This window comes from Falco biarmicus, chromosome 1 (assembly GCF_023638135.1).
Source record: "Falco biarmicus isolate bFalBia1 chromosome 1, bFalBia1.pri, whole genome shotgun sequence".
In the NCBI taxonomy this organism is placed as follows: Eukaryota; Metazoa; Chordata; class Aves; order Falconiformes; family Falconidae; genus Falco; species Falco biarmicus.
Genome location: NC_079288.1, coordinates 123,595,578 through 123,617,732, shown reverse-complemented (window position 1 = coordinate 123,617,732; position 22,155 = coordinate 123,595,578). Strand labels below are relative to the sequence as shown.

General features: G+C 38.8%; 1 protein-coding gene across 8 annotated transcripts in view; it reads left to right on the top strand.

Moving 5' to 3' along the window:
- Positions 1–22,155, top strand: part of TENM3 (teneurin transmembrane protein 3) — a 323,364-nt gene that overhangs the window by 169,691 nt on the left and 131,518 nt on the right. For all 8 annotated transcript variants that reach the window (XM_056326386.1, XM_056326387.1, XM_056326384.1 and 5 more), the window contains one exon: positions 16,937–17,174. In XM_056326386.1, the coding sequence (XP_056182361.1) occupies positions 16,937–17,174 (238 nt within the window). The remainder of the gene's footprint in view (positions 1–16,936; positions 17,175–22,155) is intronic.

The following is a 22,155-nucleotide window of genomic DNA, read 5'->3' as shown; positions in this document are numbered from 1 at the left end:
CTCAGACCTTAATGGAATGACCTTAAGCAACTGACTGATAAGCACTGAGGATACTTTGTGTAAGTGGAGAGAAACCCGTCCACATAGAAACTAGTCTGCTATTCCTTCGCTCTGTGTGCATAAATCAGAAGACAGCTCAAAATGCATACCTCAGTTCAGTGAAAGTTGTTTCTGATATAGAAGAGACACATGCCAACTGGGGTTGACTCCTATGGCATGTGTACCAGTAATCAGAATTCCTCTGTTTTTATGAGGAAGAGGAAACTATTAAAAAGCTCATTGAGACTACTGGTATTAGCAAAAGCCCTGGTCATTAAACACCTGAGCACTAGTCTAGGAGGAGTAAATCTGGCATCTTTCCCCATGTTCAGCAAAGTTCCGTCCCAAGTTCAAATACAGCTTGGAATCTCTGAAGAGAGTTATCATGAAGGGGGGGTTCCACACATCCTGTTGTACACAAACCTGATGGCTTAACCAGCTGGGATTATGCAAACTGACACGAGATTAGCTGGGCATGTAGCTATTGCGGAAAACCACAATGGCATGAGCAGCAGCACATCAGTCATCCAATTTCTTTCTTGGGATTTGCTAGAAAAGAGCTGGCATCATCTCTCACTTCAGTATACGAGTCACTTATTTTAATGGCCCAAATGATTTTCATCTGTGTTCTGATAGCATGAAGAATATTCGGTAGTGCCCCCATGGCTTACATTTGGGTGAGGATTGAATACAGACAATCACAAAGCAGGAGTAATGCCTCTGGCAGATGTGATGCTTTTCTGCAACTTCATGTTTTGGAGACATGATAAACAATGATCAGCTGGTATTTACTTAAAGAAGCTGCAAGGGTCTGACTGGCAAAAAACAATACGAGAATTTGTGTCAGGTCTCTGAGCTTGAATTGAAGCACGGGGCCCAGGGGCACTGCAAGTGCCTGCCTTTTATGTACTTTCCTACCAGTCTGGCTGATTCCCCTGGTTATTGTCAGAGCTAGTCAAAACCAGGGCATGCTCCTCCATGTAGTTGTCTGTTGGCCAAGGGTAGACTTATTGCATGCCAGCAGCCACGGCCGGCTGGGTTCCAGAACAAGTATATCCATTGTCTTTCATGGAATGAAGGCTCAAGTTTCTTCTTGTCTAAACTTCCAGCATCTTGAGGTCTGGCTGGTAGCAGGGTGTCATGATTTAACCCCAGCCAGCAGCTAAGCACCCCACAGCTACTCACTCACTGCCCTCCCCCACCCCCAGTAGGATAGGGGGGAAGAGAATTTGAAGGATGAAAGTGAGAAAACTCAGTGATTAAGAATAGTTTAACAATTGAAATACAATAATGATTTCTAAAATATTGTAGTGTAAAGGAAAATAACAGAAGTAAAACCCAAGACAGACAAGTGATGCAGATGAACACAGTTGCTCACAACCAACCGACCAGTGCCCAGCCAGCCCCCGAGCAGCGGCTCCCTGGCCAACTTTCCCCCTAGTTTATTGCCGAGCATGGTATCATACAGTATGGGATATCCCTTTGGTCAGTCGAGGTCAGCTGTCCCGGCTGTGTCCCCTCCCAACTCCTTGTGCACCCCTAGCCTACTCACTGGAGGGGTGGTGTCAGGAGCGGAGATGTTCTTGACTCTGGGTGAGCACTGCTCAGCAGTAGTGAAAACATCCCTGAATTATCAACACGGTTTTCATGGCAAATCCAAAACATAGCCCCATGGTAGCTGCTATGAAGAAAATTAACTTTACTCCGGTGTCCTGGTTTTGACTGGGGTAGGGTTGATTTTCGTCGTAGTAGCTGCTGCAGTATTGTGGTTTGGATTTGGTACTTAGTTACCGGCTAGTGTTAAACCAGCCAAAACCAGAGCATTCTCCACACCTTATTCCGTACTGTTTACATCATGCTAAGGTACCACACTATCCAATACATCCTCACTAACTGCTAGCCCCCTTCCCATCCTTTGATACGATACACAGATAACATTCCATTTGTCTATGCACCACCCATGTGCAATGTCTGTAAAATGTCCACAAAATGTCTGTTGATTTCATTTAGTCCGTGACTTTGGGCTCCATCTGTTACCGTGGTCACTCAGGACAGGAGAGGTGTGTTGCGTGGAGTTAACGGGTACTGAAGCCAGCTCAGGTTGGGTCTCTACTTGCACTGCTTCTTCTACGGCTTGTTGTCCACTGGTTCAGGTGGTTCACGTTATGGTAATTCCTGTAACATGCAACTCAAATCATGGGTTGCAACAATTTAAAGGTATATCCGTTACGATCACCACCCTGGTCCCTTTGGGCCAGACCATAGGGTTCAACACCTGTATGTCGCCAGTCCAGGCCCACATGAGCCCCTTAAATTCTAGCAGCCTGATCCACCTGCTCCTTGCTTCAGTGTTCTCTAGTGGCCAGAGTCTTGGGTGCGTGATCATCTATGTGACATACTTTTACAGCCAGGTTCCCTACCTGAGCAGTAATATCTTGCTGTAACTCAGCAGCCCAGATGGGTTTACCTCTGTGCTGCCAGTTGGTCTGCTTCCATTGCTGTAGCCACCCGCACAGGGCAGTTGCCCCTCGCCATGAGTCAGTATAAAGTACTGGCCATTTTTCCCATTCAGCAATATCTAACGTCAGCTGGATGGCTTTCACCTCTGCAGACTGACTCGATTCACCTTGTCCTTCATCACTTTCTGCGATGTGTCATGTGAGACTCCACACAGCCCAAACCAGCACACTGGGTATGTATTTTGAAGATAAATTATTCCTTGCCTTTTTGAGAAGTCCGGTTGTTGAGAAGTCCAGTTGAAAAATACTCTGAATATAGATTACTGAACGTGAAGAATTTTCTAATTGTCTTTAAAGAAGAGTATAATACATCTAGCGTGCCATGAGGAAGCCTGTACCTAATAAAATTCATTAGAAGGTCTTCACCCAAACTTTGCTGGGAGCTATAAAATATTTTGGAATCTAGGCTTGAAGTTTGTGCTGTTACAGAAGAATATTGCAATGCAAGCATCTTTTGTAACTGTTTTGTAACATATTTTGTAACTGTTGCAGCAAACTCTAAAACAGCTCTTAGCCTCTGCTAAGTATCTCATTGGTATCTTCAAAGTCAGGTTTTTACTTTTAAAGGTTCTGAAAAATTAAAAGAGCAGTTTGATTCAATGATTATCATTATTAAATGGTAACAACTAAAAGAGGAAAATTTGGAACCAGAATGTACCTGTTTAATAATAAATATTCACACATACAGGGCTTTACACTGTTTTTATTGCCAGTTTAGGCTACACAATTAATCAGTGCTTCTGTTATCTTGATAATCTGTCTGCTTGCTGTTGTAAATAACTTACACTTGCTGGTGGAGTTGCTGACAGCTATTTAGACTTCCAGCTTTCAGAAACGCTACTAATTGTTCATGTTCGCAGCTTCTAAAAGCATTTGCTTCTGAGGTAATTTTTGCAGCCAGTGTACCTCAAAGTCTTCACTGTTTTTGTTTGTATTTATTTTCTTTAGATGTGACTTCCAAAGTGTGAATGTCTCGAATAGGTTTAATTCACCTGAGACTATAAAGCAACATCATAGCTTTTGCTGAAAACGTTACCTTGTTTGTGATGTTGGTTTATCTTTGTGGAAGACACAACGTTCTCATGTAGCACCGCATGTAATCTGTGAAATCTTGCACCTTGTAGAAGGATGTGCGCGTGAAATTTTCACACTTACACCTGCATGGAGCCAGGGAAATTGGGCTGCAGGGAGCAGATGGGATGGGTTGCATGCGCTTCCCCACCTACAGGCTCTCTGTGGAAAGGTGATGGAAACCTGACCCATATCAGAAAAAGTCCGATATTCTGAGTATCCCCTCCCCGTGTTGGCAGCAGAACATAAAGCGTACCCTTCCTCCTCCTCCTCTCCGCAAACACACTGGTCTGTGTGCTGTTCATCACAAATTCAGGCTGAGGGCAGAGGACCTTGATTCACCTCTGCCATATCTGTTCAAGTTTCACCCAGAGAACATCTTTTTCTTTTCAAGAGCAGCAAAGAGCTGTTGGGCACGTAATTGATTCCTGCGGCCCCCTGTGCTTCGACAGGTATTGGTAAGCAGCTTCGGCAGTAAGACCGCTGGATGTATAAAGGTTCTTGCTTGTGATCACACTGTAAGCCATTGGCTGTGCCAGGAACAAAAAAAAAGAGATTTCCTGACTTACTGTGCTGCAGTCTTACCACAAAACGGTTCTCCCTCCGAAATGTTTGGGCTTAGCTGGTGGTAGTAGTTATAAAAGCAGGTTACGTGTGAGACTTCTCAGCCTGAGACGGTCTGGTTCCCTCGCAATTGGGTACCTCCCCCCGCCCCCAGCCGATTGCTGGTCAGCAGTGTTGGGGTTGCAGCAGAAAACAGCAAGAAATGCAGTTTCCCATATGCTAGTTTAATCAGAGGATGGACCAGAGAAACGTGTTCAGGTGGAGAGGATGTGATTATGCTAGAAATAGAGGGGTGTTTCCCCTTGCCTAGAAGGCAGCAGGTTTCCAGGCGTTCCAGTCATTCAGATCTCAAGCTCTGTTACGTCTGTGTAAGATCTTGTCCCCCTGACTGGGGCATAGCCTGCATTATACATCAGGGGTGGTACATGGTGAGCAAGCTGGTTTTCTAAGCGTTCTCCCAGCATACCAAGAAATGCTTTTGCCAAATCTGTGACTGTTGAAATGACAGCTCTTGGGTATAAAGGAAGTTTATACACTTCATACACATTAAATAATTTGAAACTCAAATTCTGTTTATGTAGAAATTCGATTACTATTAGTTGGTTTCAGATCAATCCTTTTTTAAGAACTAAATAATGTGCAGAATCTGTAATTCTGCCAGAAGGACATAGAGTTGTAATGAATCATTTTATTTAGCCTTTGCGTACCCCAGAAGAAGCAGCGACATCTCTTTTGCTGCTGAAATCGCCTGGAAGGCAGGAGCATTGTGGAATTCAACTTGCATTTGCTAACAGTCTGTGGAATATTCCATCACTTTGCACTGCACTGTGGTGGAGATTTACTTTGTGATTCTTTGTGTATTTTTGCCATTGTTTCAAAAACATATATTTTAGTTTTAGTCTTTTTAGGTCTTTATGTGTATGCCATCTAGTTGGCTACTTAAATCAAAGGATATAGCTGTTAGCTGTGATTTCTCTACCTTTTATCTGTTCTGTCAGTGTCTGCCTTAGAACTACAGCAGTGTTATTAAAAGGAAGAGCTTACTAAGACATGAATCAGCCACGTTTTTTTTTAAGGAGCTTGGTTCAGACAAGAAGCAGTACAGTTTAGCTAGAAACTGATGTGAAAGTTGACCTGCTGGAAACAGCTGTGGAGCAGCAAAGACAGCTAGGGCATAATGAAAATACGTACAGGAAAAGGCAAAGCCTACAGTCATTTATGAAAATATATGTGGAATTTAACTGTAAGAAAGACTGATTTTCACAATTTGCTGGGTCTTACACGTTTTTAAAAATATTTCAGGAATATGCCTCCTAACTTTTGTTTTTTATTGGACATAATTTTTTATTATCATTAATTATAGTACATTCTGTTCAAGGTGCTCGGCATAGTGCTGTCCTTCACGGCACTTGCAGGATAAATAGTGAACACATACAAATGTCTAATTAAATCACTCTCCGTGTCACTGATACCTCTGACATTATCATAGATTAACTTCAAATGCTATGCTAGGTATGGGAGAGTTTTATTGATAAGTTACATGAACTGGGACAGTAGGCTGAAAGGTAGTTTTTGTTTCAACTCTCAGCAATTCAAAAATTTTGTTTGATTTGAGGGTTAATGACTTTCTGTTCCTTCTGAAAAGGAAGCAGCTATGCTGGAAACCCAGATTATCTTTTAAGAAATCTTTTGCAATGGATTTGTTCTTTTGATTGATACCTAACTAGACTTGATTGTCATTAGAATAGAATAATATCATACTAAAATCAAGATGGATTCTGTGGTGTCTCTTAAACATAAGGAGGAAGAGCAAAATTGTAATTCACATGTAAGCCTAAAAAGCTTATTTAAAGTCATTAGAGAACAATAGTTCCTCAGTTTGCTCTTGTGGAGGCCTCCCCCTCTTAGGCATGTCTCTTCCTGATGCACTTAGGAGAAAAAAGTATTTAAAAGCTATTTTGGAAGCTTGTTTCCTCATTCTTTTTCTGCCTATCCTGATCTGCATATTCCTTGTACTTGGTAACAGATCAATTAATTGATCTGGAGACCAAGATTCCTCGGGTGACCTACTACTTTATTTTGCTGTTGCTCTAAGGCCCAAGCTGCAGCCTATAAAGATTTTTACTTTTAACTCTAGAAGTCAGGATTAACCTCCTTTTTTAAAAGTCAAGGCTGTAGAGTAAGCATCTCACTTCTGTGTTTTCCATAAAAGTTTGGTTGTTAGGATTCTCTAATAAAATTGTATATGCTTTCTCATTTTTCTTACATTTTTTCTTTTAGCTGTTCACTTTTGCGTCTGCTCTGTGTGTTATTCATTCAACCCCTTTTCTTTGCAATTCCACCATTTTTCCCCCAATGGTTTTCTTTTCATCTCACTGCCCCTGTTCCTTTTTCATTTCCTCCAAAGCAAAACATGAATCCCTCTTATCTGAGTTCTTTCAAATCTGATAAAACAAACTTACCTGTTTGTGCTTAGAAGTTGTATATTGTGTTTTCCCATTCCTAGCTTATCTTTTACAGATTTTATTAGTGTGGCCTTGTGTTCCCAGACAAGGCTGAGCATGCAGAAATCGGTCAAAAATTTCTTTGTTTATGATGAACTAATTTGGGGGCCTTTGAAACTACTTTTGGATTTGTGAATTTACAGAGTGTTCAAGAGGCGCCATTAACCTTAACAAGTCCATGACAGAAATTCAGTTGACTTAATTAGTGAAGAATTTCCCCCTGGCTCTTGGAATTGAGGAATTCTACTGGTTTGCTCCTTCTTGAATGTCAGCCATATGTCAGTAAAAGTCAGGTTTAGTAAGTAGTAAAAGAGCCTTTAGGTACTATTTTATTTATTGGGAAGAAAATAGTTTTTTGCAGCACTGGCTGTGCCGGCTGTAAGCATTACATAATCATGACTTGTGAGTGTTTTTTGGGGGGTTGAAGGTCTTGAAAGCTTGGGGTTTTTTTTAATCTGTACAGTAGTAACTTTGCTTCTAAAGTAAATAGTTTTGGCAAATTATTTTTCTTGGAAGTGTTAAGAAATAAAATCAGAAGACAAAAGAAAAACATACAGTCGTAGCTCTCCTTGGATTAATGATTTTGGATAGGAACCAAAATTACCTAACACTTGAAAATGCTAGGAAATCTATTAAGAAGTCATGCATCAAACTTTGCAATCCATACCCCACTCAAGTTAAACGTGTGGTATGAGATGACTACATGTATTAACACACTGTCATTTTGCCTGAATCGGGATTGTAGAACTTACTCAGTTTACAGCTGAGGAATGGTACTTCTTTTTTATAACATTGATTTATAAATCACAGTTTTTGCAGTCAAATTAAGTGGCTGTCTGTATTTGGTATGAACATAAGGAGCTGGGTGAGCAAAGCAGAAAATGGGATACTCCAGTTGGTTTTACCTGTGTTTTACAGGCAGGTTTTGGCTATGTATTCAAAGATTTTTTCATATTAATTCCAGTCCCCTGTCAACATTTTGGAAAGCTGATTTTTTACTCTCTCTACAGAGTCTTTCAGCCAGATTTCTCCATTTTTGTTTCATGTTTCATTTTCTTCCAGTGAAAATCTGAATTCTCTGATTAGAAAGCTGGCCTTCAATTTGTGAACTCAAAACTTATTTCTCCACTGATTTCTAGAAGTTATGGGCAAAGAATATTATCTGAAGCTAGAAATAACTGCATTAACTTTCTCACTTCTGACTAAACAAGAAAGAAGGGTGTTCTCATTTATGAAGATGCAGAAAAGTCTATTCTGAATAGAAACAAGTGTGACTTTAAGTGAAACCTATGGGCTTGGTGATCCGCAGCCCCAGGGAGTATTACTCTGGGAGACTGCTGTCCCCCAGGGAAAAAAAAAAAACTGAACCCAGAGTCCTGCAAAACGTCTCAGTCCCACTTCAGGGAAGCCAGGCCAGGAGTTCACCGCTGAAGACTGCATTATTGTAGTTTGAATCTCTGCATAATGTAAGCTGAAGGTCATTTTTGTCACTCAAGTGAGCAAGCTTCTGCCAGTTCTCAGCATGGATATCATCTTTTCCCAGTTTGATCTCCAGGTAGATCGTTGGAAATAAGTCAATGACGTGTTATCATTGGAAAGTTTTGTTTGTTTCCAGACCTCAGGTCCTTAAAAGAGAATAGAGGTAATGGCTGTTGGTGTCCCTGCTAACTACTTGTGTGGGTTAGCCTGGGGTGGAAGGAAGGTGTAGTATGACAGCAGTATTGTGAGTACACTGTTGATTCTAGTTCATTCTGTGTGCATAGCTGCCATCATGCATTTAATGTTACTTTTTTAAATTTCTTTTTCTTGTAAAGCAAGATCATAAGTATGTTACCCCAGCAGGTTAAATTTCAATTTACTTTAGCAGTGTTTCTGTATTTCTTTTTTTTCATCTTTCTTCTTAAATCCCTGTGGGGATAAAGAAGCCACTATTAGGAAGGCTGTTTGCTGAACTCATTCCACTGTAGCTCTCTTCACTGAAGCTGAAATATTTAACTCTGTTTCAGCTTTCATAAGATGATTAAGCCATCCTCAATTCAGTTGAAAACCTGCAAAGTTTCAGTTTACTTTGTTACTTAGAATGTCTGCCCTGTGGATGACAGGATCATCGTTGGTTTTCCTTGATCCAGATGAATTTGTTCTCCCAGCCTGAGCTCTTTCACCCTCTGTGCTTTGTAACTACCTTCTGTTAGCTGGTTTGTTACATGGTACCGTGGACAAGGTGGTGTGTATCATTCACTATGTGGTATCTAAATTAAACAGATTTTGCCTGCCATGATACTGACCAAATGTTACATATGTATTGAAGGGGTTAATGAAGCAGTTGCAGGCTGGAGGTGGATATGTTGGAATGCTTTGAGGATCGATTCCAGCTAATGGAAAAAATGTTTTAAAAAGTGAGCTGGTTCAGTTCCCACAGTGAACAACAGAGTGGAAACAGCATTTTATAAACCTTTCAGAAGTAAATCCTCTGATTTTTCCTTGACCACCACCTGTGGAAGAAATGCCCACTTTCTTCTCCGTGGGCAGTATTTCTTCCTGCAGTATATTTGCCTTAGGTATCAAGAGAAAGCTCTTGACGTCTTTGGACAATAAAAAAAAAAAATAATTAAAAAATGTTCTGTTCATGTGTCCTCTAAGGTTTGTGTTATTGACTTTGCATATTTTTTTTAAATGGCAGGTTGACCAAAAATAACCAACCTTAAGTTGGGTATCAATCTATACGACTGTATGTTTTTCTTTTTTCTTCTGATTTTATTCCTCAGCTGCCCCTAACTGTCTGGTTTCCAGCCAGCTGAAGAAGTTTTAACTGTATGTGTCTTGTTTTACAGAAATGGATGCTACACATGAAAATCTCTGTTGTACTTGGATTATGGGGGAATGTTGCATCATCTGACTTATCTGTGTGTCGCTTCCATTTTAAAAAATTAAGGCACTTAGAAGATTTGGCAAACATAACTCGTTACTTGTGAAAATAATACATGACCACATTTACTGACGTTGGTGGGGTTTTTTACTGTGTAGTTCTCATGAAGAGCTGAGGGGCTTTCAGTAACATTTTTGCATTGGTAATTAATATGATTATATACAGATTTAAATTAAGGAAGAGGTTTTGTTCTGTTGGTAAACCTTGCAGAGAAATTCCAAGTTTCATTTTGCGTTTGAGAATTGGCATTTGAGAATTGGCATTCAATTGCATTTGAGATTGTAAATGCAGGGCATTTTTGTTGTGAACCATGAACAGTCTTTATGAAACCTGAAGAAGATTTGTGAAAACAGCCTGTAATAAAAATCACACATGCTTCATAAAACACTACTTGATAGATATCACTTGCACCATTAAGAACTAAACGACAAAGGATGTAATTTCAGTTCTGGCATGCAATATTAATCGAAAGCCTTTAAAGCATCTTGCTGATGGGAACTATGACAACATGACATTGAAGAATTACGAACTAGAGACATCTATCTTAATCAGATTTTCAAAGTAAATGCCATAAAATAAAAAGTTATTTTATCTATCTTCACAGGGTCACGTATCATATTAGGGTGTCTAGCTTTTTAGCTTGTTTATTCTAAAAATACCAGGGACAAAAAATTCTGCCTTTCAAGCAAGTTTAAAGTGTAGTTCATATACTTTACAAAGTTTTTGTGAAAAGATTGTTAATAACTCGTGGTTTCTGTTTGCTGCATTAGATTTTTAAAACATTATGGAGAACTGAATTATAAAACAGAGATGAGCATACAGATATTATCAGTACGAAGTTGTTGAGGGGAAATAACTTTACTAAATGGATGAAAAAGAGAAAGACAACATTACAGGTGTACTTTCAGCCTGAAAGTACTTGTAAGACGTTGGAAAAATATTTTTTCTTCAGTTCCTAAAGACTGCATTTCTTGCACTTGACTTGGTTTTTGTCTTCCAGCATGTATTTAACTGGTGAAGAACAACTTCCATATGTTGTAGGGCATAGGAAATTATCAACGTGTATTTTGTGGTTTAAAGTACCAACGTTACATGTTAGGGACTATCTTACTGCCCTTCAGGGAGCTCCAGCTACTTCTCTCCTCTTGTCATCTGGCAGATCTTAGACAGACACTGACCGTGTGTGCACTGTGAGACCATTTTAAGTTTCTCCACAGTCAAGCATGTCTTTCTTTGCTTTCACAGCAGTCATCTTTATTTCTCTGTAACAAGTGAAATAATGTTGAGATTTAAAGGAAAATGTGTAATGTGAATAACAAAATTCAGGTTTTCTTTATCATTTCTTCCTATCTCAGGATGCATAAGCAAGGCAGTGCAATCTTTCAGAGCGTATCCTGCAGTTAAATTCACCGGTAGTTTCTCACTCCCAGGTAGCTTGACAGGTTGTCAGACCCTACAGGCAGTGCACTGATGAGGAGACAAGCACTGGCCCACTTTGATCAAGCTACTTGTATGACTTTTTCCCATTTTATATTTTAACAGTATACACACACACACACACATGAGATGCATATCTTCATCAAAGTGTCCTTGTCACTTCTCCACATTCTTGTCACAGGTAGCTAGCACAGAAGCACAGGGTGCTGCAAGAGGTAGTTGGCAGCAGTGGCTGCGAGTTCATTCTTTTTCCATCTGTATGTCCATTAATTGTAAAGCAAGCAGAAAGGATGGTACAGGCTGACAAAAAATCAAAGTGAAAGAGCTCTCCTGTGGTGGTAGGCACTATGTCACCTCATTCCTTGGGCTGAATGAGTGGTTTGGATCCTTGAAGCAGTTGGCAGGGCCGAGCCAATTTGGACATGGATAAGGTTAAGCAAATACTTGGGATTAACCACAAAATAAGCACATACAGCAAGTTATCTCGATTGCCACTACATCATGTTTTAAATGATCAGAAAGGAATCTATGAGTCTTGCACACCTTGGCAGAAGCAGTGCTTCATTCAAAAGACAGATCTGCCTAATTACAAATGAACACTTAAATACATGGGTTTTCTCTAAACCCGTAACCTTCTTTTTGTTTTCATTAATTAAATACAGCTTCCCATGACAGGTGCTCCCACACTAGAGACTTCTGGAGTGATTGGTTTTACTTGCCGGCAGAATCATTTAAGCTCTGGCCATAGTGGTACAGGTACCTGTGTTATCCCTGTAAGCAGGGACTGTAAAAAAAAAAAGAGCTCCTTTGGGAGCTGTGGGAATAATTAAGCCATACTACCCACTCTCTTCAGTGTGAAGGGGTTTCCAAGGTAAATCCCACTTCCGCTGACTGTACTTTTGGAGATATGTCCATGTGTCAATTAAGTAAAATTTCAAGTGTATCAAAGTGTTTTATTGAGGAAATCAAACCAGTTCTTTCAGAAATTGCTTGTGACTGCTAGCAATCAAGGGCTATCAGACCAGGGACCAGTGACCTGGAAAGGAGAGGTTATCTTTTTTGTTACCGGTTTTCTAAAACATTCAAGTCTAGTCCAGCTGCTTACTTCTGGTATATGTTGTGGGTATTTGCTTTACCATGGCAGAGACTCATCTAAAGAGAGAGGAAAAAAGGAGCAACCTGATTAGAAAGAGTTAAAACTCTTTCAGACAGATACTGAATTACATTATGTTCACATCTGAAGTGTTTATATCATAATGGAAGTCTTCGCTTTTGTGTTTGTCATGGAAACTCAGAGTTAACGTTAATTACACCCTATTAAAAAGCCTAGTCCTTATCAAATGGAAATCACCTCTTTTTGCTAGATGAGTAGCTAGCTGACAGGTCTCAGTGATCTGTCTGTTATAGAAAGGCTATCGCACAAAATGAGCAACAAATTACTTTCTTTCCTGGATACTTGGTCTGCTTTTCTCCTTCTGAATTAACCCCTTCCCCCAAATGACAGTAGTTATCATAAATGTCTGTTTCTCCTTACTTTTTACTTTCATGTAAGCTTTGCTCTGTATTCTTTCATATGCCGTTCAAATTCTGTAACAATTAAATGATAAAATTAATTAAATGTAGATTACTTTTTGAAAAAGAAAAGAGAAAAAGGTTTTGTGAAAGGCTACAGAGTGCGTATAATTTACCTCTACAATTGCAATGGCTGCTTTGCTTCACTGTGGTTCCCTAGGGTAAACAACAATTTAAATATGTTTTGAAAAATTCATGTAACTGTAGTAAGACAGCTTTCTACCCGATTTCTTGTGACTTTCCCAAGTTCTGTACATATGTTTGCATGCATGACTATCTGATGCTGACTTATGCAGCAAATGCCTCAGAAATACGGGGCTTTTTTTGGTGCACCTGAACAACTTGAACGCACAGGCTGGTTGCTCAGACAATTTACATTTGCTTCTTGCTGCAGAAACCTCTTTAAGATGAATGGGATTGCTCAACAGTCATTAAGGTCTAGACTGAGCAAGAAAGTTTTAATTAAAACTTATTGGGTTTAGACATAAGCCCACCTGTACCCATACCTGCTTATTTTTAGTGTGAAGTAGACATTCTCTCTTAGATTAGTTAGGATAGCTTTTTACATCCAGTTTAAAGCAAAGCAACTATAGCTTTCTGCAGTAGTTTTTAAGTATTTCAGCACGGTCATGATTTATCACATTTGGTCTTTCTTCTTCCTGATAGTCTATAGGAAGGAAATTTCTAATAAGTGGTTTGTTGTGAGGGCCCTGGCCAAGCCCAGGACCATCTTTTCACTAACCGAGGGGAGAAGAGGTTCCCTCTACAATTCCCATTTTCCAGCAAGCTGATGGATAGAGAAGAAGGAGGGAGTTATAGGGTTGCGATGCTGGCCATTGTGGCCCATGCAGGAGAATTTTCACCAAGAGTAGTCTCCAGCGTTGCAGAGGTCATCGTGAAGTATGTATCTGTGTCATGAAACTCCCACTGTCTTAATCAATTCCTTAATTATGAAAAGCAAAAACCCAGTACCTTTCCGGCTGTGATGCTGGTATCTCAGGAGACCTGTGTGAATCACTTGACGTATATGCCTCAGTTTCCCTGCAATGAGAGTATTTCCGTAGTATCACAAGGATGTCAAAAGGCTTAGTTACTAGATAAGACTGATAGATTTGTGTGAAAGTTGCAATAATACTGAAAGCTGTTCTTTAGCTATTAACTCCCTAAAAGAGGAGTAAAAAAAAAATAAAAAAAGTTACTCTGGCTCCAGTTTAAGAACAGCATTAAAAACGTGATTGTTGTTGATGATGATGATGATATCTTCCTCACAAATCAGTGGTGCAAGATTGACGTTTCTCTTAGGCATTGCGTAGCAATCAGAAGAACTGTGGATTCAGGAAATCTGGCAGGCTGAAGAAAAGATCGAAAGAGCAGTCCTCAGTGATCTCTCATTCAGAACAACAATAAAGGACTGAGGAAATTTAGAGGAATATAGATTTTAGCTCTATTGATTTATGGAAAATCTAATCTTGTTAGGCTCAATTCTACCTGTAGCTCTTGCACAATTAGAAGAGGAATAAATCATTCCGGAGTTTTCAGGTATTTCTGATTCTCTGTAGGCTGTAGAGTCCCTGCCAACTGGAGTCACCCTCGGACACTAGAAAATGTCACCTGGCAGCATCCTATGGAGAGAGACAGTGGGCTTCAAGGATGTGTGATCTTTGCAAAGCTGCACTTGCTGTGCTCCTCTAGCTCCCTTCTAGCCTGCTCCTCATGTTCCTTATCCCACAACTCTGTATTTATTTTATATGTTACTCTGTCAGTGTCAGTAATGTTTATATGTTACATAGCAGAAGGGCTTTGTGGGTTCTGAGTAAATTTCTGGGGGAATAATCTAAATCCCAAACAGTGGCCTAAGTAGCTGGCCTATGGGCTGAGGAATGCGGTTTCACTCCTCCAGCATGTTATCAGTGTACTTACTAGATCTATGCATTTATTTGGGGAGTGCATAAATAGCCTTTACAGAACCTTTACTACCCCTCTTCCTCTCCGATGGAGCTTGTGGGGGAGGGCCTGACACCCACTTGAGGCAAGCCTGCAGGGCTGGCACACACCTTACTCACACCCTCCGTTGTGCAAGAGAGCACCATTATTTTACCCTCTGTTTTGTCTTTAGCAGAGGATGATGCAAGATCTTTAGTACTAAAAATGATAGGTTAAAAGATTGGTTTTCAGCTGTGATTTTAAATGAGAAAAGAAATTAATGAAGAAGAGGGATGTCAGAATCTAATGTTTCAGCTAGTAGGAGCTGCGGGGGAGGACGGTTTTGCAGTTCAGCAAGGCTAGGCAGGTAGGAGAGTCAAAAAAGGGAGTAACAAAAAAGGTCCTTAGGACAATTTTGATTAAGTAATTTATCTGATTAAAATTAAGGAAAATTGTTTTAATTTCACCTGTATTTTTTTCTGTTCTGTAATTAATCATTTATACTTATATATATGTTTACATATGCACATGTGTGTATATATATTTATATACACATATACACCTATATATGATAAAATACAGGGCCACAGTGAGTTCTGATTTAGCCAATAAATAGCTTGTAATCTCAATCAGATAAAATCTTAAATAGACACGGGAAAAAACGTCTTTGCTAGTGTTAGTCTATTAACTTTCCTTTAGCTGGCTTGTTGAAATGTGGCTTGAAGCCCTTGATAGTGATTGTAATCACATGGAGTGACACTCTTGGTCTCAGTGTTAGTAAAGACAAAGCTGATCAGTTCTGTCCTTCCTGGATTTCTTTATTATTATTATTATTAGGGTTTTGGTGTTGAAAACCTTATTGGTATGTAAATGCTGTCATTATTTTAATGACATATTCAGCATTGCAGTCGGTGGCAAAAGTTGTATTGACCAGACAAGATAACTGGAAGGCAGGATGGGATTCTGGGAAAGAAAATTATTCCAAAGTCTGGAATTTCTGTTAAAGCTTAGCATGTCTATTCCTTAACATTCTCAAATTTTTTTATGTTCACAACATGACAAATTTCTCATTGTTAAGTTGTTTTTATAGTAGTCACCTGTAAATTACTGGAAACGTCTGTTTCAACTGAAATACTTTCCCTGTGTTCTCTGTACCAAGGTATTATTATTGGGTTTGTAACAATTTGCAGTTATAACCAGTTCCAAACAGGGAATTGCTTATGAAGATCAAAAAACTAATTTGAAAGCATTTACACTGTGAGCAAAGTGCAGGCCCTGTGTCTTCTGCTCTGCTTAAAACTTGCAATTGTATTATTAAGTATTTTCTACTACATTAGTTTAGGAAATAAATTGCAATTTGAATTAGATGTTAAGTGTTACATTTTTAAGTGTTATCAGTCATTGCTAAATCATGATAAATTACGTGTCTTGACTTTTTTTAATTTTGTATTCGTTGTGTTGTATGGCAAAGTGTGTCTTCTTTTTATGACTTATTTACCACTGATTTTACAGAACGGATTGTTAAAACCTAGCATTGCTGGGGATATTTGATTGTGGGTTTTGCTGTTTCGAGGTTTTGGTTTTAAGCTTTATGGGTGTTGTGTGCTTTGGTTAAGTCAAAAAATATTTCCTTTCGTTTTGATGGCCTGACTATCTGATCACCTGTGACTTACTCCAAACTGTAGTTATATCGCATAGTGTGAAATTGGAAAATCTGTTCTGTGTGTGTTCTAATGGATGTAACGGTCATTAAGTATATGAGTCTTCTGACGTTGTAATCAGATGTGATTCAGTCTGTTAAATATCCATGAAGCAACATCTGCTTCACAGAGTGACCTTCTGCTAAAGAATACTTAGCATCTATTAGCAGATCATAGTGCAGATCTGCCTTATTTGAAATGCACTAAACTAGTCTACTGCTGTTTAGCAACTAGCTTGTAATAATTTATTGCAGTTAAATAAAGCTTAGAAAACTCCATTAAATAATTATAGGGATTATATGCATTTTGAAAACCTTTGTGTTCTACTGAAATTACCCATTTAATTTCAGGGTTGGTTTGTTAAAAAAAGCTGAAATCTAAAGGCACATTAGGGGAGCTGTCAGATGCTATTTTCTGTAGGTGTTAATAATACCAGATTAAAAAAAAAAAAAAACCCTGAAACAAATTAAAACCAAAAGCAATTTTACCATCTGTTGTATATTAATTAGAACTTGGTGTATCAAGGGTAAACTTGCTCTTAGAGAATGTCACTGAATGTCTGCTAATAGAATAATATGCAAATATATTAGATGATAGGATTATATTGAATTTTTCAGTCTGGTTTGGTTGTAGCAAATGCTGAGATGGTGTATAACGAACTTTAATTTTCTTTCTTCTTAGAACAACCTCCAAATAACCAAGGCCAGTCGACCCTGCAGCCTTTGCCACCTTCTCACAAGCAACATTCAGCACAGCATCACCCATCCATCACCTCACTTAACAGAAACTCACTGACAAATAGGAGGAATCAGAGTCCGGCCCCGCCGGCTGCTTTGCCCGCCGAGCTGCAAACCACACCTGAGTCAGTCCAGCTGCAGGACAGCTGGGTCCTTGGCAGTAATGCGCCACTGGAAAGCAGGTAACTACTTAGGTACTACTACAGACTGTGGCACTTTGAAAGAAAACATTTAACTTGATGAAAGGTGACCAGCAGCTAATACTTGCCCTCAGCAAACAAAAATGAAAGCTTTTCAGTACCAAAAAAAAATCTATCCTCTCTCTAAAATCCACAATGGTACCCTTTTCCCTTACAATGCTTATGAAAGCGCAGTTGGTCTCGAAGAGTAAATTAATTTTTCCAGGCAAGCATTCTCCTTCCTGTTCATAACCTGTGACTTCTGACTGTTGGAAGAGATTTCTTGCCTTGCTTGCCAGGTATGTTATGTGTCAAATGTATACTGCCTACAGGTCAAATGTCAAGGAACTTTAATAATACTTTTTAACTCTTATACTTGGTCCCTTTAAAGAAATACCTGTGTGAGGCTAGGTGTTTATTAAAGTTGCCTAGGATTTGATGAGATGAAAGAGCTCACTTAGTTCTGATGTAATGATAAATCTGTTGTGAATCTTTTTGTCTTTTAGAATTGATAACTGGCTGTGGGAAAGAAGCAACTAATATAAAGGGCGACATTAGGTTCTTTAGATGCAGGATGATGTATGATGCAAAATGATCTATAAAAATTTTTTATAGGACTTACTGGCACAGAGCTGAATTTACCTACAGTGATTAATTAATACTCATGTAACACTCAATCAGCACTGATTTTTTATTAACGAAAGCTATAATATTCCAATTTAGGCATCAAACTTAGCATTTATAACTATATTGAAGGTGACAGTAACTCCTGAATATGTTTATGAAATCCCTTCGATTCATTCTTTGAAACCCTTTAAATTACATTTTGTAGTAAAGTAAAGGTAGTCCAGCTGATTTTGACTAATCGAAATAATATATGACCTTAAGATTCTTTATTAGATAGTTTTGTCCCCATAGGTGTTCCAGGTAACTCTTCTGTCAGGCTCTTGGGAATGGCTCTTCCTTTTTGTAGTTTTCTTGGGCCCTCATGTATTGCTAATGAGACATACGCACTGTGGAATAGGTTTCCACTGAAGGGATTCCATCATCATGCTCAGACAATTTAGTACGTTAAGAAAAAGTGTTCTTATAGAACAGCTAAGTTTCTAGTGGGAATAAGATGTTTGACGTTTTCCAGACTGGTTAATCATCAGTAGACAGTAAGGTCTTTGGTGTTTGCTTCTGTTGCCGTATGTGGGTTTATTGTCTTTATAAAGAAAAAGACATAGGACTTGAATGAGAATACCACTTCCAACCTGGAGTAAATATTTTTTGCCAGGTATAGTCTTTTCATCTTTTAAATGTTCGTGATGAAAAGCTAAGGGTATTTGAGTTGAGTGTTTTGTGAATGAGCTGAAATGTGAAAATTTCACATAAAAACTAACAGAGCCCTACTGTAGTTTCTCTAATAGTCTCACTTGGATGGAACTCTGGAGGTGAAGAACCCATCTTACTTGTCATTGATTTTTCCCTTTTTTGGCTAAGGTTCCCTACTGAGTGTGATTCTTAGGCTTAGTTTCAATTATGTTAACAACTTTGTGATAGGTCTGTTCCTTCATCCTTTTCTCAGCCTAAAAGAAAGTTTATTTCCACTTCGGCAATACTTCAGCTTATGCTCATAGTCAGCTTTTTTCCCCCCTGGTTTGTTTTTTTTTTAACTGACTTAGATGACAGCCATTTAGAGGTACAGAATGTATATGTCAGCATATATACATAGCTGTCTTTCTATCTCTATAGGCTCATACTGGTGATGGGTGGCATAAAAATGACATACAGCTCGCTGTCATACATAGCTGGGTAGTGAAAAGGCTGGGTTTGTGTATGAGCATGTAGGTGAGAGAGATGTATTTGCAAAGCCTGAGGGAGGTTCTGGTCCCTATTGTTTTGCAGTAGTAATGGAAGTGACTTCAAAATAGATCTATCATAATATTGGATTCAGTTGTATATTTAATAGCATATTCTGCAATTTGGCTCTGTGTAGTGTTAATACTTTTGTGTAAAGCATTGCTGTTACCAGCTAAATGGGTGAACTATAAGCTGACAGATCAATAACATCCAACAGAAATTCCGATTTATGGGTTTTAAAATATAAAATAGAAATAGAAATTAAAACTATAAATAAATAATAAAAAATAAAAAGACTCTTTGCTTAAAATTTTGTGAGAGCCTAAAACTATGACTTGGATTATGTGAATGCTTCTTTCATCTTTGATGCCATCTTTAAATGACAACGAGGTTACTGAGCAGTGGCAGAACTTGTCTTCATTCTATTGGGGCTCAGTAAAATCTACTTTTTTTAAACAAAAGCAAGGTGGTAAGAAAATACTTCCTGCAGACTGCAGGGCCTTTTCATTGGACATTTAATGGTCATTACTATTTGACTCTTCCCCAACCTGCTACGGGTTAAGTTCAGCTGTAGAATGCATAGATCTGCTGGAGGAGTCAGCACTGTAGAGCAATTTTAACTTTGATGAAATAAAAAAGCAGGACTATTGAATAACTTTCCATTTTGTTCTTTGAATTACTGGTTGGACAGCCAAAATCATGCAAATGCGTGACTACGTCAGGTGTCTGAATATTATAAATGGTGATTAAATAATTAAATATTAGTATTTTTTTTATTATCATTGGTCCTTTAAGTTTTTATTCACCTGCAAGTTTTAGTAATGAGTTCATGAGCACCAGGAACCAGTTAAGTTCCATGGTTTTGTATTCTAGTAGGATCTACATTACTGGTATTTAAAAATACTTAGTAAATTACGTCTTTAAATGCCTTCTCTGTCAAATATTTGAATTTGCAGATTTTTTCTAATGCACAATCAATTATGTATGTTAGAGATGTGCAGAGGAAAAGTACATTAGATTTCATAAATTTGTTGATAAAAGGAAGCTGGTAGCTTAGTGCATTTCTCAGGTAGTATTTCATTAATTTTAGGCATTGAGTGTCTAAGATAAATTTGTCAGCAAGGGGAAATTTACATATTCCAGTCAAGGAATAAATCTCTGATAATATTATATAACTTTATTCAGAATCTGTGCTAATGTGTCAGTGAATCAAAGAACTTTGCTTTTTCTTACTTGATTTGCTGTGTTAAAATACCTCATTATTTGAAAGATGGCTGTATTTTGTATGATGGACTGTGAATTTTTTATAGAAACTAACAAAGAAGCTAATGTGGTTTTTGTAGTCTATACTGGTAATGTGAGCCTTTCCTTACCCCTAACGTACTTAAAAATACAGTTGGTAGGAACATTACTGTATTCAGTTACTTATCTGCTAATTTTATTGAGAAGAAAGAGGGAATCACTTGAAGAAATACTTGATGGCTGGAAAATATTTCATCATTTTAAAGGATTCAATTGAACTATTCAAATACCTTAGAAGTGCTACAGAAAAAACAATTCCTAGAATGCGTTACTTCAAAACCATTCTGCAAGCTTGATCCAAACTTCATTTTAAAACGTGAAGATTTTAGAAATTCCTAAAGTGTGATGAACATACCCAGGTGTCTATATTGGGGTGGACCGCCAATGAAACTAGCGCCTTCAGTATTGATTAAGGTGTGGAAAGGGTGTTGATAGTTTCCAGGGAAGTCTCAAATCAATTTGTGTAGACGCTGATTGATTGCAAAAACACAGTGCTGCTGGTGGTGAAAGTCTGCTCGAAGCAGCTATTTTACACATTCCACCCACTAAAACAGTACCTTTTTATTTTTAATCAAATTCAAAATTGTTCCGTTCTGTAAGTCTTCCACGTTTTCATGCATGGACATGATTAGAACGTGTTACTTACATTGAGAAGGCATGGTACAAAATAAAGGCAGAAACTGGGGATGGGGTTCAAATCCCAGTCATCTGAAGACCTTGTGCATCATCGTGGGCATGCCACATCACTGGTTTGCAAGTTGAGGAAACAGGTCTCAGATTGCTGAGTGCATGAATGCATTTTACAGATTGACCTACCCTAATTATGGGGTCGGTATATACACACATTAGATGGTATTGTAGTAGTATGTATCCACATTCATTAAGTCAAACAACCAGTATTGTTTTCAAACAGTAAAGCTGAATAAAAAAGTTATTTTTTCTTTTGACGTTCTCATGCAGTTAGGTACTCACCAAGCATCTGTGTTTGAATCCTAGCACAGTGAGCCCATATCCTTATAAGTTTCCCTTGGTGTAAATGTTGTGTTACTTTAGATTTTTGCTTGATCTCTTTGGCATCCTTCCTACTCAAAAATCCCTTGCTGTCACCATGAATATTTGGAATTTGACCATGCTGTGTACTTCATCCCGTCTCTTAGGCAAGCACCGATAGTCCAGAATTCGATAGTATTTGCACAGTATTCCCTGCGTTTATCGTTCCCCTCTTCAAAGATACACAGCCATTGAAGTAAGCATGGACCCAGTGGTTTTTTCCAAAACTAACCTTTTCCTGGTTTAGATAGGACAAAAGAAACATGTAGTCCTAAATAAAATATTAGTGCATAGCTTTGTTTTTCCTCCTTCATTTGCTTGCCTGTCCCCGAGAGAGCCAGAGTCTGTGGTCCTTCCTTTCCCTCCCAGGCTGCTGTGCAGTGTTGTCTGCAGAATGTGACATCTCCACTCACTCTGGTAGCCAGCCCTCTGCATATTTTCTGGCTGACTGACTGGCTGTGCCAGATAGCCAGCAAGAGACTGTCTTTTAATTGTCTCAGTTCACTTTTATTACTTCATCTCCGGTCCAGCCTCATCAAGTAAACAACATCCCCCACTATGCACTGTTCAGTCTTTAAGCCTGTCTTGCCACAGGCAGCAGCCAGGAATTTTATTCAAGGACTTGCACTTAAATAAGGGACCACCAAAGGGTAGTGACCACCTAATGGTAGCCTTGTAATGCTGTGTCAGGTTTCAATCCAACATGTATTTCAGAAGACAGCACGGAAGGCACATCCCACAGTCAAAATGCAGTTGCAGTTTTGCACATCTGTGGGAAAAGAAAGTT